This window comes from Dryas octopetala, chromosome 8 (genome assembly GCF_963921425.1).
Source record: "Dryas octopetala chromosome 8, drDryOcto1.1, whole genome shotgun sequence".
NCBI lineage: Eukaryota > Viridiplantae > Streptophyta > Magnoliopsida > Rosales > Rosaceae > Dryas > Dryas octopetala.
Window position 1 is genome coordinate 1,103,246 of NC_141373.1, and position 17,476 is coordinate 1,120,721.

Genomic DNA, 17,476 nt, shown 5'->3' on the forward strand with positions numbered 1-17,476 from the left:
GAGGAGAGAGAAGGGATAGAAGAGATAGGCATGGAGAAAATCAGATCGGGGAGGAGAAAGAGATTGGCGCAGGAGAGGGAGGAGAGAGAAGAGAGAAGAGAAAGAGATGATATATACAGTGGCTGGGAGCGACACAGTGGTTGGGAGGTAGGGAACTAGGGACTAACTGGGAGAGAGAGGACTGAAGGAGAGAATCACGGAAAGAAAGGAAAAAGGAAAAGGAAAGAAAGGAAAAAGGAAAAGAAAGAAAAAAAAAAAAGAAAAAAAAAAGAAAAAAAAGGAAAAGAAAAGAAAAAGAAAAAAAAAAGAAAAAAAAGAAAAAAAAAAGAAAAGAAAAGAGAAAAAAAAAAGTTTGGGGTTTTGGGTCTTTGGACAATTGGAAAGCAAAAAAAAAGGTTTGAGATTTCGTTTGGGGTTTTGTTTGGCTCTTTTAGGGTTTCGTTTAGTTATTTTTAAATTATAATAATAATACATTTATATATATAATAATAAAAAATACTTTGAAAGTCTAAACCCTAATATCTTATGCTATACATATATATATCTTAAAGAATATAAAGTATATAGAGTTTAATGTATAGATTATAGAATATAAATAATATTATAGTATATAGAGTATATAAGGTTAAATATTAGAGTTTAGTGTATAGATTACAAATTATAAAGAATATACTAATTTTATTTAACAGTATTTGCCTCCAGCACGCATTATGTTCATTTTATATCACATGAAATCTACTATATAATTTGATTTCTTCAATATTTTTTTATCAATATTATAGATAATATGTTAAATAAACATGTAATAAAGTTTCATTCAAAATTTTCGTATTTTGATAGCAACTTTCGTCGTTTCCATATAATTTTTATCGAAATTTAAACATTGTCCAAATTTCCTTCGAAATTTTATTCTTGGTTATATACTTATATTGTAACTTCTCACAGTTGGAAGCCCATTCACTTTTCATACTTCTTGCACTTCTTGTACTTTTAGACGGCACCGAACCAGGCCATTCCTTTTTTTTTTTTTGGCCAAGAACCAGGCCATTCTTGATTCTTCTACAACCACCTCGATTATTCCAACCGGGCAGCCCTAGAGCCGCAATCACTGAATCACACGGTCAGAAACCCTGCCCGTCAATCGAATCAAAACAAGGCAATCGATCATTCCAGAACCCTTCCACGTGGCACCACCTAACCCTCACTCTCTCCCTCCTGTAAACCCTTCTCCTCCCCCTTATCTCCTCACTCCTCCTCAGCTCCCTTCTCAGAGAACTAACAGTCTTCCAGACTACAAGCTCATCCAACTCCTTTCTCTTCTTCTCCACCAATTCTAGGGTTAGGGTTTCTAGACATATAATTTAAAGCCCTTATTCTATTATTCCCAATTTTGCACCTGAAAACTCTCAAAAATGGCATCCTCCACAGCCCAAATCAATGTACTGGGCACTGCACCGGGTTCTTCATTCAAGAGGCCTAATTTCACAACCCCCAGAACGGTATTTTTAGGCCAGAGACTGGGACAAACGGCGCCGTTGAGGGGCTTTTTGAGTTTAAGATCGAACGGTGTCAGGAGGGTCGGACCGCTCCGCATAGTCAACGAGAAAGTTGTGGGTATCGATTTGGGGACGACGAACTCGGCCGTTGGTGCTATGGAGGGAGGCAAACCCACCATAGTGACCAACGCCGAGGGTCAGAGGACGACGCCTTCTGTGGTGGCGTATACCAAGAACGGGGATAGGCTAGTGGGCCAGATTGCCAAGCGACAAGCCGTTGTGAACCCGGAGAACACCTTCTTTTCGGTGAAGAGGTTCATTGGGAGGAAGATGTCTGAGGTTGACGAGGAGTCCAAGCAGGTGTCGTACAAGGTTGTTAGGGATGAGAATGGGAATGTTAAGCTTGATTGTCCTGCTATCGGGAAACAATTTGCAGCTGAAGAAATTTCAGCTCAGGTATAATTTTGCTTGAGATTTTTGTGTGTGCGTTTTATTTGCTTCTGTTTTTGAAATTCTACTGTTAAGGTCTGTTTTGGTGATGTTTTTGTTAGGATTTGTATATGGGTCTGTTTGGGCGCTGGGAAAATGAGGGAAAAGGATGAAACTTAACGGTAATGTTTGTTTTGTGCTGGTTTATGGAGAGTGGAGACTTGAATTGAATGAAGCTAGTGAGTAGAATTAGGCACAACTGAGACCGGAGGGATTGCCAAATTGTGATGCTTTGATGAAGGTTTACATGGAAAACCTCTGGCTTGGGGGACAAGGCTTTACAATTATGGGTGGAAAATCTTTCTTAATGCATTTTCCCACCCTAAACCAGCCTAAAGAAATGCGTACTGGGTAATAGTCCATTTAAGTTCCAAGTAAATGACTATTATTTTGGGTATCTGTTACACACTGTCTGTGAAAATTGTTTATTTCTCAGTCTTGACCAACACAAACCCTAAGAGTTTTAGTGTTTGTTAGGTTTCTAAGTTTTTGACTTAATCTACCCATTTGCCCTTATATATAATGCATATGGTATTGATACAAGACACTCTTTTCTATAACAATAGATTAAGTGTATATGTATGCTTACACATGTATTATCTGCATTCTTGATAGCTCATTCATTTGTGTGGATGTGAGCACAGAGATGGTGGCTTTTGTTAGTTATGTAAATTTGTAAAACCATGAAATATATGAGCAGATAGATGGTAGCTTTTCTTCTCCCATTGTGATATTGCTGTTATAGTTTCCAATGTTAATGGTATTCTACTTTTACCTTAAAATTTATTTTATTTAATTTTCCAAGTGAGCTATTTGCATGATTCTGTTAATAGAATTTATTTTATTGTCGAAACCATTATTATGCTTTGTTGTGTTATTGTTAATCTCACTTTACCACTGATTTAGGTTTTGAGAAAGCTTGTGGATGATGCTTCGAAGTTCTTGAATGATAAAGTCACTAAAGCTGTGGTTACTGTGCCTGCTTACTTCAATGATTCTCAAAGAACTGCTACAAAAGATGCTGGTCGTATTGCTGGTTTGGAAGTTCTTAGGATCATAAATGAACCTACTGCTGCTGCCTTAGCATATGGGTTTGAAAAGAAGAATAATGAAACTATCTTGGTATTTGACCTTGGAGGTGGTACTTTTGATGTTTCAGGTATTGTTATTGGGATCTATTGCCTTTACCCAATTACGTCAGTATGATGTTGATTAAGATCTTTGTTTTCTTTATAGACATTTTCTTTGCTTGAAGAAGTTTACAAACTTGTTCTCATTCCATTACAGTGCTGGAGGTTGGTGATGGAGTATTTGAAGTGCTATCTACTTCTGGAGATACACATTTGGGTGGTGATGACTTTGATAAGGTTAGGATTTGTTTTTCTTGTTATGCTTGATTAATACACTTGAACTTTTTTTTTTTTCTTTTTTATTATTAAATTGTATCTTCTTTTGGTTTAGTTTTGAGGGATAAACAGCAAAAAGGAAGGTTCTAATGCTGATGCTATTATGCAGAGGATTGTTGATTGGCTTGCTCTAGACTTCAAAAGAGATGAAGGAATAGATTTGTTGAAGGATAAACAAGCTCTTCAGAGGCTGACAGAGACAGCTGAGAAAGCGAAAATGGAGTTGTCATCTTTGACTCAGGCAAACATTAGGTATGTTGCTAATATCTGAGAATTTTGGTCATTACTCTGTCTATGAAGCATGAATACTTCACAGTTTGCAACCCTGTATGGTACTCTCTGCGTGTGTCTGTTTTCGTTTCTGACATTGTTTTATTGGTAATTGTTTTGTTCCAGCTTGCCTTTCATTACTGCAACTGCAGATGGCCCCAAGCACATTGAGACAACCCTTACAAGGGCCAAATTTGAGGAGTTGTGCTCAGATCTACTTGACAGGTATGCACTATTGTTTCAAACTTGTAATGAGATTACTGATATCAGCATATTTGGCTGGAGCTCCTTGTGTGGTTTTCTTGGTGCTCCTTTGCAAATTTTCTTCTGGTTTTATGAACCCTGGAAATTTTGCATTCTAAAGTAAGTTTCTCGTTTATATGTTATTTCAGGCTTAAAACGCCAGTTGAAAATTCCTTGAGGGATGCGAAACTCTCCTTTAAAGATATAGATGAGGTGATACTTGTTGGTGGGTCAACACGTATACCAGCTGTTCAGGAGCTTGTAAGGAAGTTGACTGGGAAGGAACCAAATGTTTCAGTCAATCCTGATGAAGTTGTTGCCCTAGGGGCTGCAGTTCAGGTACATTCTATGCCCATTGTTGTATAATTATCATCTTTCTGAACTGGTATAAATGCCTTTTCAGTTTTTTCTTTTATTTATGTGAATGGTTACTATTGTGATATCTGATATGTGATACTTCTGATTCTAGGCTGGTGTATTAGCTGGAGATGTCAGTGATATTGTACTCCTGGATGTGACACCACTCTCACTGGGCCTGGAGACACTTGGTGGTGTCATGACAAAGATCATTCCAAGAAACACCACTCTACCTACCTCAAAATCAGAGGTGTTCTCTACGGCTGCAGATGGGCAGACAAGTGTGGAGATTAATGTCCTCCAAGGAGAGAGAGAATTTGTTAGAGATAACAAATCTCTTGGTAGCTTCCGTTTAGATGGTATACCGCCTGCCCCACGTGGGGTTCCTCAAATTGAAGTCAAATTTGACATTGATGCCAATGGTATTCTCTCGGTGGCTGCTGTTGATAAGGGAACAGGGAAGAAGCAAGACATCACCATTACTGGTGCTAGCACCTTGCCCAGTGATGAGGTATGTTTATTAAAATGTAGTTAACTAGCTAATTAAAAAAAATTGTTAGCTTTGTGATATTAGATTTGGAGCTGCTGCCTAGGCATGTCTTAGCCCTTCTGATTAATTCTTGAATTATATTGAGGGAAATGTCTGGAAACATACAGGTGGAAAGAATGGTTAGCGAAGCTGAGAGGTTTGCAAAGGAGGACAAGGAGAAGAGAGATGCCATTGACACAAAGAACCAAGCTGATTCTGTTGTCTACCAGACTGAGAAGCAGCTGAAGGAGCTGGAAGACAAGGTTCCAGCCCCAGTTAAAGAGAAGGTTGAGGCGAAACTTGGAGAGCTCAAGGAAGCAATTTCAGGGGGTTCAACCCAGGCTATAAAAGATGCCATGGCTGCTCTTAACCAGGAAGTGATGCAGCTTGGCCAGTCTCTTTACAACCAGCCTGGTGCTTCTGGTGCTGGTGCTGGTGCTGGTGCAGGTGCAGGGCCATCACCTGGTGCTGAAGCCGGTGGACCTTCAGAATCATCATCGGGCAAGGGACCTGATGGAGATGTTATTGATGCAGACTTCACCGACAGCAAGTGAGCAAATTGTTAGGATAGGTAGTGGATTTCTTGTTTTTCTTTTTCAGGAAATGTGCATAAGAAGAATTGGTTTTGCCGGAATGGGATAGGACATGGTGTTCGGGACATGGTGTTCGGGTCCGGGTCGATGTATCATTTTTGTTTTTACCGAGAATTGAGGAACACTGCTTTTAGATGGTAGAGGACTAGTTACTTGAAATTAAATAGGCGACCCACAATCAATAGCGAGATGCTGGGGTAATTGGTGCCCATTCACATTGTTTAAGCAGCAGCAGCAATTCATTTAAATGGAATATAATCTACTTGACTTAGACTATGTATGACTTGCTTGCTTTTACTAATATTAAGAATATTCCTATCCCGAATCTGATTTGTCTTACATTGAAAATTTACTTCTTCAAATGTTCATGTGGTTGTGGCTGTAGCATGTAGCCTGTTGGTCATTTCATTTCATTTTAATCAGATTGTCTTCTTGTCAAATTAAGCAAGCTCTTCTCCTAGCTTTCCTTGTATAAAGTTACTGCTAATTTGCTTACTAGCTTCTTTACAAACCAACCAATATTACAGAAGAAAAAGAAGCTAAAGACTAGTACAGAACAGAAAAAACCAACCCAGTCAATTCATGTATAAGAGAAATAATGCTCAAGTTGTTTTTTGTTTTTTCAAATTACTTATACTGTATAAGAAGAATAATGCAAGAGTCATCAAATTTGAAAAAGTATTTACAAATTTACTCAACAATCAAACACTGTACTAGTACATTCACCAAATTTGTTTTGTGAAAGTCTATTCACTAATGTATCCAAAAGCATATTTCTTTTTCTTTTCTTAAAATATATATATATATATATTGTTGTGTTGAGGAGCAGATCGAGGTGTTGGCCGGTTAATTTTAGTCCCAGCACAATCTTCTGGGACTTCTTGAAAGTGTAATACTCTCAGCCTTGTCGACCCTGATATCATCATAGAAACCGCACTTGCTACAATACCCTCCACCGCCTCCTCCACTTGGTCTCTGGTGTCTAGAACTATTCGAGTAGTTGCTGTTGTAATGATTGGATGGACACAATGGCGGCCCTGGCCCACCAGCTCGGTGGTGTGGGCTTCTAGAAGATGCTTGGTACCCGTGATGATAATGAGAGCCGTGATTGTAATGGTGGTGGTAACGGTGACCATGTCCTCCCCCACCGCCGCCGGGGCTTGTGTTCGGTGGTTGAAGGTTGAGGCTACTGCAAATGCTGGGCGAGCTGTGCACTTTATGCACGGGAATTTTCGGAGGGGAACAAACCGGGGACCCTGATTTCGGAGACGAACAAGCCGACGACATTGATGATGAACGGATTACGCCATTGATGGCGTCGATATAGCGCTGCTCCAGCAGGTGGTGCTCCAGCGCCAGCGCTGATTGGTTATCGATCATGATTGGCTTCGATGGGAACAAGAAGGTTCGTAGCCTGGCGCTCACTTCGGTTTCTTGTCGATCGTTTTCGTCCAGCATGTGCTTCAGATCTTCGTCACTTCGTACGGAGACAAGGGCATCCAGATCTTCCGGAACTAACTGGTACTTCAACACCATGTCCCCATCAAATAGTGCACCCAGTTTCTTCATCAGCTCTGTTATATTAATACGTAACATTAATTGAGTCATTAAATTACAAAATTTTAAATAAAATATTTATGAAATACGCATGCATGCATACGTACCACAGAAAGTTACGTCGCGGGACAAGGCAATGACACGCGTCTCACCGCCGACGTACTTAAGCTGCCCATCGGCGGGCCTGGGCAGGATTTTGCCGCCAAAGCTGCACAAGAACTTCACCCTGCTCTTGGGCGATGACACCTCATCAGTCATCTCCACCGCCAGCCTCACCCGCCATTTATCATTTCACCAAAAATTAGAAAAACAAAATTGTCATACAAAATCGCCCCCTCCTCCTCTTTCTCTCACGTCACCAATTCTCTGAATCTGCAATGACAATGATCTTCAAATCAAGCAAAAAAAGAAAAAATTCTAATTAAAAGAGATTTGAAACACCATCGTAATAATTAATGTATTTGTTTTTATTCCCTAATATATATAAATATAAAGAGGGATTGAAAAGGGTATATTCTTAGAGCATACTTGTACGGACGGGGAGGAGTAGTTGAAGGAGCTGAGGAGATTGAAATGGGAGTGGTTTTTTTTTTCCAAGTGTCAAAGAATCTAAAAATAGCGGAAATCAAGGGATGATTTTTATTCATAGCAATTGGGTTTTGCTATTTCTGTGGATTTCCCCAAATCTCTCTCTCCCTTTCTCTTAAGTGAGGAGACAAGAAAGGGCCAGTCCTGACATATTCGAGACGGGGTGCAAAAACCATATTACAAGTCCAATTAGAAGAAAATAAATTCAATCAAATGTTTTTTCTTTAAAGGATTATGAAGACAGATTTTCCGCCATTCAATATGGTTGTATGAAATACAACTACTATACCAATGGCAAATTGAATAACAAATGCAATACTTTCTGTTTTAATTAAGAGCATACATTTATTTAACAGATTAAGTACGTTCATTCTCATTAGATGGAACAATTTGAGATACTCTAATGAACAACTTGAGATGCCCTAAAACAGGACTTGAGAAACTCTAGAGTATGACTTTAGAAGTGTCAAAACATGACTTGAGATGTTATTATGTACAATTTGAAATGCATCAAGAATATAAAAGGACGTACTTATGAAGAAAATTAAGCAAAATTCCAAATCTCGAATTCACTCGGCTAAGTGAACTCTAGGGTATCATTTGGATCCTCTCCACTTTATGATTCCTTAATGTATGTAAGGAAATTAATATATTCCCACATAAAAGGGAATTAATATATTTTAGATCCTTTGGAAATTAATCAACTACCAAATATTGAAATGACTTTACTTACATGAACGAAATCTTTTGAGATTTCATGAAATTTCACTTAGATTTCTCTCACTCTCCACATCATTCGCTATTTTTTTTCTTGAAGATTTTATTTTATTTTTCATTGTCTTCAATTTTATCTTAATTAAAAGTCTTTAAGAATCTTTTCAATTAGTAATCTCATTTAGTAGTAATCTCATATAGGATAGCATTAATAGAGATTACCCGGCCCGCATAGTCTTTGCAATATTAATTAACAATAACAATGATTCTCATGGTCACGATAGTGTTTGTGTGCCATGTTTGGTTTCCAAGAAAATGCAGGGAAACGAGGATTACTTGACAACTACAATGATCCTTACGGTAGTGTTTGAGTGCTCTGTTTGGTTTCCAAGAAAATGCAGGAAAAGAAGAAGATCTAAACAACTACAATGTTACTTGACAGCTACAATGAATATTCTTATAGTAGTGTTTGTGTGCTATGTTTGGTTTATAGGAAAATGCAGGCCGGAAAACAAGAAGATCTAAACAACTACAGTGATTCTCGTGGTAGTAGTACTTTGTGTGTTTTGTTTGGTTTCCGAGAAAATGCAAGAAACGACGAGAACAAGTTTCTGTGTGTGACTGTGTGTGCGTGAGAGAGAGAGAGAGAGAGAGAGAGAGAGAGAGAGAGAGGGTACCCCAAGAAATCTTATCGCTTGTGACCTCGTACTCTACGCCGGGAAGAGTGTCCGAGACGGGTTGTTGTCGGAAGCGAGGTGAGAGAGAGCTCGAGCTCAAGCTCGATCAAAGAAGAGCTAAATCTAGAGCTCCAAAATGAGCTAGAGTTGGAGCTAATTCATTCTAATCCGTAACTCATTTTTCAAAATTCCTAATCATTTGGATCAGTCCCAATAACCAGTTTTTTCTTTTTTCTTTGTTTGGGTTTTTTTTTTTTCAATTATGTTTTATTTTCCACGGATTTCTCTTACTTTTTCACACACCCTTAATTGAGTAAGAAATTAATTTTCATATTCATAATTAATGCTTTGGTTCAAGAACAATCTTTTCTCTTACTTACCATAAAGCTCTACATTCTCTATAAAGCCATGCACCTCCTTTGTAACTAATCCAAAACGCATCTCTTCAATTTCAACAAACCCAATTCTCTGATACGTCTTCTTCTACTTTGCAAGGATCTGAACCCATTTTAATGGAGCAGCATCGTGCACCCGATCCAGTATGCATTTTTTTCTATATATTCACCATCTCTTATATTTAATTGTTGGACGTATATAAATTAATAAAATTATGATATTATACTGTTTTTAAATTCTTTGTTCCTGATTTAATAATTTTTATTTAGTTTTTTCTTTAATAATTCCCCTGCAGATTTGTAATATAAAAATAAATCATCTCAAAAATTGTGAGCTGTGTTCTAAAAAACTGAAGAAAATGTTGCAGAAAATCAATGGTATGTTCATTTTTCGTTCTATAGCATACTTCACCATGCATGATTCATTAACTTTTAATCTTTTATCCTCTTATAATATAGTTCTTAACTTTTTTTTTTCACTTTTTCCTAAAAAAAAAAATCTTGGGCTAGGAGTGAATGATGTTACAATTGATCGAAAGCAAGGGATGGTGAGAGTTTCAGGCAACATAGATCCTACGGTGTTCACAAAGTTTATTCAAAATATTTACAAAAAGGCAGAACTTTGGTCCTTTGAGAAGGAACCCTCCCAAAAAATTGATGCTTCTTATGATTACAACGTCCACATTGGCAAAGATTGTTGTAGCCCTAGTGATGGTGACGAAAGCGATTCTGATGATGATATGAATGACAATATACCCAAGAAGCAAAATGGGCATGGCATTCTCACTTGGCAACATCCAAGTACGAAAGACAAGAAGAAGCCAATGGGCATACCTCCACCACAACAATTTCGGCCACCTATGAATTATGCAGGCAATAGGTATTTTCATGGGCCGCCAAGGCCCGGATATCCCCCAATAAGGCCACAATATCCACCATTGACGTATCATAGACCGTCACCACCGCCATATGATTACTACCACCCAATGCCGCCACCACCATCTTCCTACCCATATTTTGGGTCAAGGCCGCCACCAAAAGTTAACCCCATGATCCACTACACCACTTATGAGGACAATTATCGTTTTAATCGTTGCTAGGTTAATTTCAATATAGTTAGGCATTACTTTCTTATGGATATATCTATATATGGTCTCAATTTATATATTAATTAGTTTTCTTTTACCTTGTAATTTCTTTGTTTTGAATTCAATGTTCATTTTTGGTGTTTATTTTTCTGGTGTGCATGTGTGGCTGAATGCCATAAGCAATGTGCTGTTCATAAAAGGTGATTTGATTTGATCTTTCGCTTTTGACAATCAATGATTCAATGAGCACCAATGATATTTACATACTTCTGGATTAATCTATTTAAACAAAAATAAAAACAAATCCATATCCACAATGTGTAAATTCAGAGTGACCATATATATACCATGTGACTTCGGAAAAAAAAAAAAAAGAAAGAAGAATTATGCAGGGGATTATGTCTAAATATTGAACCTAATGTAAGCTAGGATTATATATGTCTATTTATGATTTTTGAGCCTAAGGAAAGTTAGAGGATATTGTATAAATATTGATGATATTTTGAATGCGTAGCTGTTTATTTGAAAGAATCTGGCTGGATATCAAACAAATCTTTCAAATATGCAAATTATATCTCCATGGCCTCAAATTTTGATATAAGAGCAAAACTTTGCAATAATCTTTTTTTCCTTCCCAAAAACAAATGTATTATCTAGAAGCATCCAAAATCTCAAGATCAAAATATATGTTATACTATCATATTATAAATTAAAATTGCACATTCATATATGAATCTAGTCAACCAACAATAATGATTCATAATCCAGCAATGTAACTTGTAATTTGATAAAAGAATTTCCCTCTATAATGTCAAAATTCAGCAAACGAAAGAGAAGAAAAAAAAAAAAAACGGACTTAACGTGACACTCGTAGGATTGGTGAGGTATGATTTTATCGACGCACGTCGTCGTAGCTTATCATTTCTCGGAATGATCTAGAAGAATCACATAAAACCCCACTCCGTCTCCGATTCTCTGTGAGAGGACAGAAGAATATCCCAATTGAGATTTACCAACATTTTCCGCACACTGCAATTACGCGCCATTTTCTCAGCTTCATCGCCGGGTTCGTCGAGCTTTGATATGGACTCCATGGGCTCCGAACCAGACATTCCACAAACCAGAACCACAAGGTCCTCTCTCTCTCTCTCTCTCTCTCTCTCTCTCTCTCTCTCTCTCTCTCTCTCTCTCTCTCTCTCTCTCTCGCTCTCGCTCTCATATCTGCAAATTTTGAGGCTTAGGGATTTTATTTGCACATTTTCACAAGGATTTGCGTGGTTGCTGAGAAAATGCCAAATAGAAAGGGAAAATTTTATTTTGAAAATATATGATTTTGGGGGTGGGTTTTTCATGCACTTTTTGCTATGTTTTTCGGAGGTGCATCTTTTATTGTTTTTACTTGAAAATTTTGACTTGCTTGCTCATTCACTCGAGCTTGTACTTCTAATTGCATCTAAGTATAGTAAAGTTTCACATATTTCCCAAAGGCTGGCTTAGGCAGTTGAGATTGTGCTGGGAATGCAATGGGTAGTTCCGAGTTTTGAATCTTAATGATCTCATCTGGGTTAGCATGCACTGTTTGGTTCTAAGGGAGGCTCTTTCTGTTGGTACCAAATGTAATATGTGATCTTCGTTTGAGACTTTTGAAAGACTCTTGACCCATGTTCTTACATACTACAGGCACAAATGTTCTGCATGTTACAAGCAATTTAAGAAAAAGGAACACCTGGTTCACCACATGAAGGTTTCCTTCCACTCGGTTCATGAGCCTAGATGTGGAGTTTGTGGAAAGCACTGCAGATCATTTGAATCAGTGAGGGAACATCTCATTGGTGAGATGTAATTGCATCTTCATTTAAATTGATCATGTTATTGCATAATCATCTATAAAACTGCTTATTGTTTGATTTCATTTATCTGTTTCCTATGATTTAGGCCCATTGGCAAAAGCAAATTGCACAAGCATTTTCTCTGAACGAGGTTGTGGTCTATGTTTGAAACTTTTTGATAGCCCTACTTCTCTCAGTGAGCATAAAGAAATGTGTTTCCTATCTGCACCTGTTCCTAGAGTAAGTTGATTGGCTTAAACACCTAGCATCCCGAATAGAATTTTAGAAGCTTGTCATATTCAGTACTCTGAATCTTATTGCCCTTTGGTCCATCAGTTTATACTCTTAGCATAAACTGTATATATGTACGCATGCATGACTTATATTTTGAGTTGACCTGTTGCAGGGAACAATGATGATGCCGTTTGTTGAATCTAATTCTGATATAAACTCTAGAAATGAAAACCATGTTGCAAATGGTCCTGAAGCAATTGCTTTGGATTGTGAAATGGTTAGTGGTGGAAGTGATGGATCACTGGACCTGTGTGCAAGGGTGTGCCTGATTGATGAAGACGAGAATATCATCTTCCACACTTATGTGCAGCCTCAAGGTCCTGTCACTAACTACAGGTACTTGTGTGATTTTTCTCATATTTGGTTTCTTTCAAGAATTTCGGGAATAGGCCTGCTGATCATTTACATGTCTCAACAATGTTTCCAGATATGAATATACTGGTTTAACAGAAGACCATCTAAGAAATGCCATGCCACTCGATGAAGTGCAAGAGAAAATTTTGCAAATTTTGTATAATGAGTCCATTGAAAGAGTAAGGTGGGATGGCGCAAGGACCAAGCTTCTTGTGGGACATGATTTAGAGCATGATTTGGATTGCCTGAACATGAAGTATCCTGATCACCTGCTGAGGTATAAGTGTTTTTTTTATAGATTTGAATGAATTATCACTGTCATGTTCTGCTTCAAGCAACTATTTCATCATATGGCACGGAGCACATATCCTATATATTATATATAACTGCTGCACTGTATGAAGGGCACTTTTATGGACAGTTTAGATGAAAGAGCATTCAGTCTATTTTGGTTCTCATACGTACTCTTATTCTTCCCTTCAATCCCTTCTATATTATATTGTCCATAGTACTTGGACTGCCTTATTTATCTGTTAATAGATGGTGTCACGGTTTCTTGGGCAACTGCATTTGTGGCTGTACTTCTTTTCATTAAGGTCCACCAAGATTAGCATTGGCATTTCTGCATGGTGGAAATTCTGCATAAAGGGACTAATTTTAGTAATGGCATTTATTTGACAGAGATTCATAAAAGCTTAGCTCAGAGCAAAGTTTGCCCAATTAAGTAGTCTGTTCTCTGTAGCCTCTAGATGCTTGACGGGTACTTATTCTATATGCAGGGATACTGCAAAGTACTATCCACTGATGAAAACAAATCTTGTTAGCCTCTCGCTCAAGTACCTCACCCGAACATATCTGGGGCAAGTCATTTTTCTTCTCTGATTTTTATTTTTGTTTTTATGCATATGCTGATTTCTTTTCATTTTATTTAATTCTATAACGATTTTAGGTATTTTCCAGAAGTTTCTTGGTCCAAAAGATTTATTTGATATTATTGGGGCATAAACATCTAGTTCAAGTTCTTGGCCTAGAAGCTCTTATTCATATTACTTATACGTATGTCAATATTGTGTTGTTTTTGGAGATTGTTTTGATTTAGAAACTTGCAAGCCTTCTTGCCCTGCATAAAGTAGAAAAAGGTTGCCGACATATGATCAAGCTGGAAAGTGCAGACGGGTGAAGAAATAAAATCTCTCTCCATCTCTCTCTCTCTTGACAGATTAAAAACAGAATAACTACAAGTTATTTCAGCTATCTTTTTAGTTCTTGCAATCATCTTCAAGTGCAGTTTATGTTTTAAGGAACTCTGCAGAAGTTTTTAAAGTATTTAATAGTCTCTAAACTATCTATTCCCAAGTTGTAGGCATCTTCATCCTGCAGTTTACATTATTTGCTTGAAGAGGCCAACTCTAATTGTAAATGCTCCAGTGAATATATAGTGTCATGAGGCTTTGGTTTTACAGGTATGATATCCAGTCAGGTAATCATGATCCATATGAAGATTGTGTGTCTGTGATGAGACTGTACAAAAGATTCCGTGCGCTAGATCATCGGAACGAAGGCATTGGGGCATCACTTGCTACGGAGTATGGAGAAGGCATCTGTGGAAGTTTCGATTTATGGGAAACCAACAAACTCGAGAAGATGGCGCCCAATGAGCTTTTTGAAATGTCAATATCAAACTACAAGTGTTGGTGCCTGGATTCACAGCAAGCAATGCAACCTTGGCATTAGGCTCTCAGATGTAATTATTACTAGGCTCTCTCGGCTGTAGTTAATACAATTTTCCTTGGTACCTTGGGGTTGATAGAAACATCTTATGGAGATGACTTTTCTTTCAAATATAACTTGGAAGCTGTTGGAGATTTTGAGAGAGTATTGCATATATGTAGAGGATCTTGTTAGGGCATCACCAAAGTACATAATTCTCTTCTCTTGGCTATTATTTTGTTCATGTCTCCCTTCCCATTATCGTTTCAAATCTAAATTGAAAGCGAACAAAGTTGCAAAAAAATTGTAGCATTTCCTTGATACTGTTGATAGATTCCATTGGAAAATGGTTCAAAAAGTAATATCTAACTTACATAATAATATGATTTCTTCAGTTTGGAGTAGAATTTAATTGTCTATAGACTACTGAGCTTCTGCTATGAGGTGCGGCAAACCAACGGAAGCATGTGATAAGATGCTTAAAGTTAAAAGCTAAGAGGGTGACTTAGAGTTTAGAAGGTTGGGGAGAAAGTTATGTCAATTTTTTTATTTTTATTCGTATAGTTAACAACAAATAATTAATAAAAAAACAGAAGATAAAAAAATTTATTTTTTAATTTATTTTTAGTGCATGATCCATTTTTCCACACTTTTGTAAAGGAGTGCAAATAACACACCCATATAGATATTATTTGCATATGACAAAAGAAAATTGTATTTGCCTTTTTCCTTAATTTGGATATGAAACACGTGACATGACATGGACGTACTCACTCAAATATGTGTACAATAATAAAGATAAAACTTAGTATTCATGTTGTAATAGTTATAATTTGGATAAACGCACAACACATCATACTTGATGTTACCAATTTCAAGGGCGGAATCAGAACGGTTGGAAAGGGGGGCTAGCTAAGCTAACTGAATAAGTTTTGCTTTTAGGTACAATTATATTATAATCATCCTAACAATGAAGATTTAAGTAAAATCTTATAACCAAATGACTACGATAAGGGATTAATTATGAGGGACTATTTTATAAGAATCCTTATATTAATTTAATGACACATATTTATTATTTAACATCACCTACATTCATTTTTACCCAATAACTTGTTTAAATTGCTAATCTTTAAAAGAAAAATCACCAAAACCATATGATTATTTTTTATTTACGTTGCAGCCCAAAAGTACATATATATATATATATCCTACTCACCTATAAGAGGAAATATTATAAGGTATAACCGATATACCGCTACGTGGTATAACCAATCCAACGTGTAAGGATATTACTGAACGCTGTATTTATATTAATAGGGTATAATATTAATAGAGAGCTGCTATTTGCACACCCCTAATTTTCTCTTTGCACACAATTTTCTCCTACACACCCCTTATTAATTTGTCAAACATAAAATTTCTTTTTTACACACCCCTATTATGACCAAAATACCCCAATCTCACTAATATGTCTAAATTTCTCTTTACACACCCTCTCAACCCAAATAATACACACCCCCACAAACACACACCCCCACAAACACATCTACACTACACACCCCCCTTCCTCACCCCATCTCACCTCACACAACTAACCACCAGCACCCACCATTGCCGACACCCACCATTGCCGACACCCATCTCCGGCTTCATCACCACCGTCATCGCCGTCGTCAGCACCGCCGCCGTCAGCACTGTCGTCATCAAATTTCTGCCACTCCTATCCCCACCACAGCCACTAGAAGTGAGTTTCTCAAATAAATTAGTTGTAAATGTAAATCTAATACTTTTTTATCTAATTTGAATTACTCAATCCATCCCAAATACCGTTTTCGTCTGATTTACTAGATTTGTAGGGAGGATTTGGGGTTTTGGAGTGAGCATTTTCGGGGTTTTTAGTTTTCTGATTTCGCAGCTCGTTCGGCACTGGTCTGCCGAACGAATTCATTTTATTCGGCAGTCAGCTACCGAACTAAATGAATTGGTTCGGCAGTACCCTACCGAACGAATGCAAAATGTCGGATTTCCATATTTTGGTTCGACAGGTGACTGCCGAACAATGAATATTAGTTCGGTGGTTACCTGCCGAACAAAATGAATTGGTTCGGCAGCACGCTACCGAACGACTGCAAAATTTCGAATTTCCCTATTTTGGTTCGACAGCCATCTGCCGAATGGTGGAACTGTGTTCGACAGTCAACTGCCGAACAGTTGCCACTTTGCTCGGCAGTTGACTGCCGAACCACCTGTGTTGAAATTTTTTTTTTTTTTTTAAGCTTTTAAAAAATCATATATTTGCTAAAACAATTTTCAATTTCTTGTTTGAAATTATAGGATGGACAGAAGAAGAATTAGACGTGGTGCATATTCATCTAGAGGGGAAGTCCCCGATGTTGCCGATGATATGCAAAGAACACGACCCACAGCATCTGGGCGAAGAAGGCTAGTACAAGCACGAGCTAGTCGTGAGGCAGTTCCTGAACAAGCTGAGGTTCCGGTTGAGGATTACAATGAGGATAATCCCAACGAGCTTGCTGAGCCTTTCCCCGGAGGTCCCATTGACACGTCCCTGCTGAGGAGTTATGGAACTCACGTAGCTGCTGAAATTTGGAACAACGAGGTATGATATTTAACAGTTGGTATTTTATTCTTGTGTAACTTGCAGTAATAATGAGTGAATTTCTTTGGTTATGTTTGAATTAGGAACGGGAGCCTTTGAGGTGCATGTCCAAAACCACCAAGCTTCGTGAGTGGAAGTTGTGGGCCAGAACAGATAATGACCGGTTGAAGGGATATGTCCTTAATTCTGGGTTGACATCACTGGTGCAGTGTTCTTATCGGACGGTTGACAAAGTGTTGGTGTCCGCTTTTGTTGAGAGGTGGC

The 17,476-nt window shown here is 37.7% G+C and overlaps 2 protein-coding genes across 2 annotated transcripts; both read left to right on the forward strand.

Moving 5' to 3' along the window:
• Positions 1-1,010: 1,010 nt before the first annotated feature.
• On the forward strand, positions 1,011-5,708 carry LOC147275702 (stromal 70 kDa heat shock-related protein, chloroplastic). Its single transcript, XM_086255155.1, has 8 exons — positions 1,011-1,952; positions 2,892-3,144; positions 3,273-3,352; positions 3,501-3,643; positions 3,788-3,886; positions 4,054-4,243; positions 4,374-4,772; positions 4,919-5,708. The coding sequence occupies exons 1-8, from the start codon at positions 1,413-1,415 to the stop codon at positions 5,342-5,344; spliced, it is 2,130 nt and encodes a 709-aa protein (XP_086111281.1). The 5' UTR covers positions 1,011-1,412; the 3' UTR covers positions 5,345-5,708.
• A 5,587-nt stretch (positions 5,709-11,295) lies between these two features.
• LOC147275703 (Exonuclease family protein) lies at positions 11,296-14,842 on the forward strand. Its single transcript, XM_086254504.1, has 7 exons — positions 11,296-11,535; positions 12,083-12,234; positions 12,338-12,471; positions 12,638-12,861; positions 12,953-13,156; positions 13,659-13,739; positions 14,343-14,842. The coding sequence occupies exons 1-7, from the start codon at positions 11,486-11,488 to the stop codon at positions 14,611-14,613; spliced, it is 1,116 nt and encodes a 371-aa protein (XP_086110630.1). The 5' UTR covers positions 11,296-11,485; the 3' UTR covers positions 14,614-14,842.
• Positions 14,843-17,476: the final 2,634 nt, after the last annotated feature.

Coding starts and splice junctions, on each gene's coding strand:
- LOC147275702 (XM_086255155.1), top strand. CDS start 1,413: ATGGCATCCTCCACAGCCCAAATCAATGTACTGGGCACTGCACCGGGT. Junction 3,644..3,787: donor TTGACTCAGGCAAACATTAG/GTATGTTGCTAA, acceptor GTTTTGTTCCAG/CTTGCCTTTCATTACTGCAA. Junction 4,773..4,918: donor GCACCTTGCCCAGTGATGAG/GTATGTTTATTA, acceptor GGAAACATACAG/GTGGAAAGAATGGTTAGCGA.
- LOC147275703 (XM_086254504.1), top strand. CDS start 11,486: ATGGACTCCATGGGCTCCGAACCAGACATTCCACAAACCAGAACCACA. Junction 11,536..12,082: donor CCACAAACCAGAACCACAAG/GTCCTCTCTCTC, acceptor TACATACTACAG/GCACAAATGTTCTGCATGTT. Junction 12,235..12,337: donor AGTGAGGGAACATCTCATTG/GTGAGATGTAAT, acceptor CCTATGATTTAG/GCCCATTGGCAAAAGCAAAT.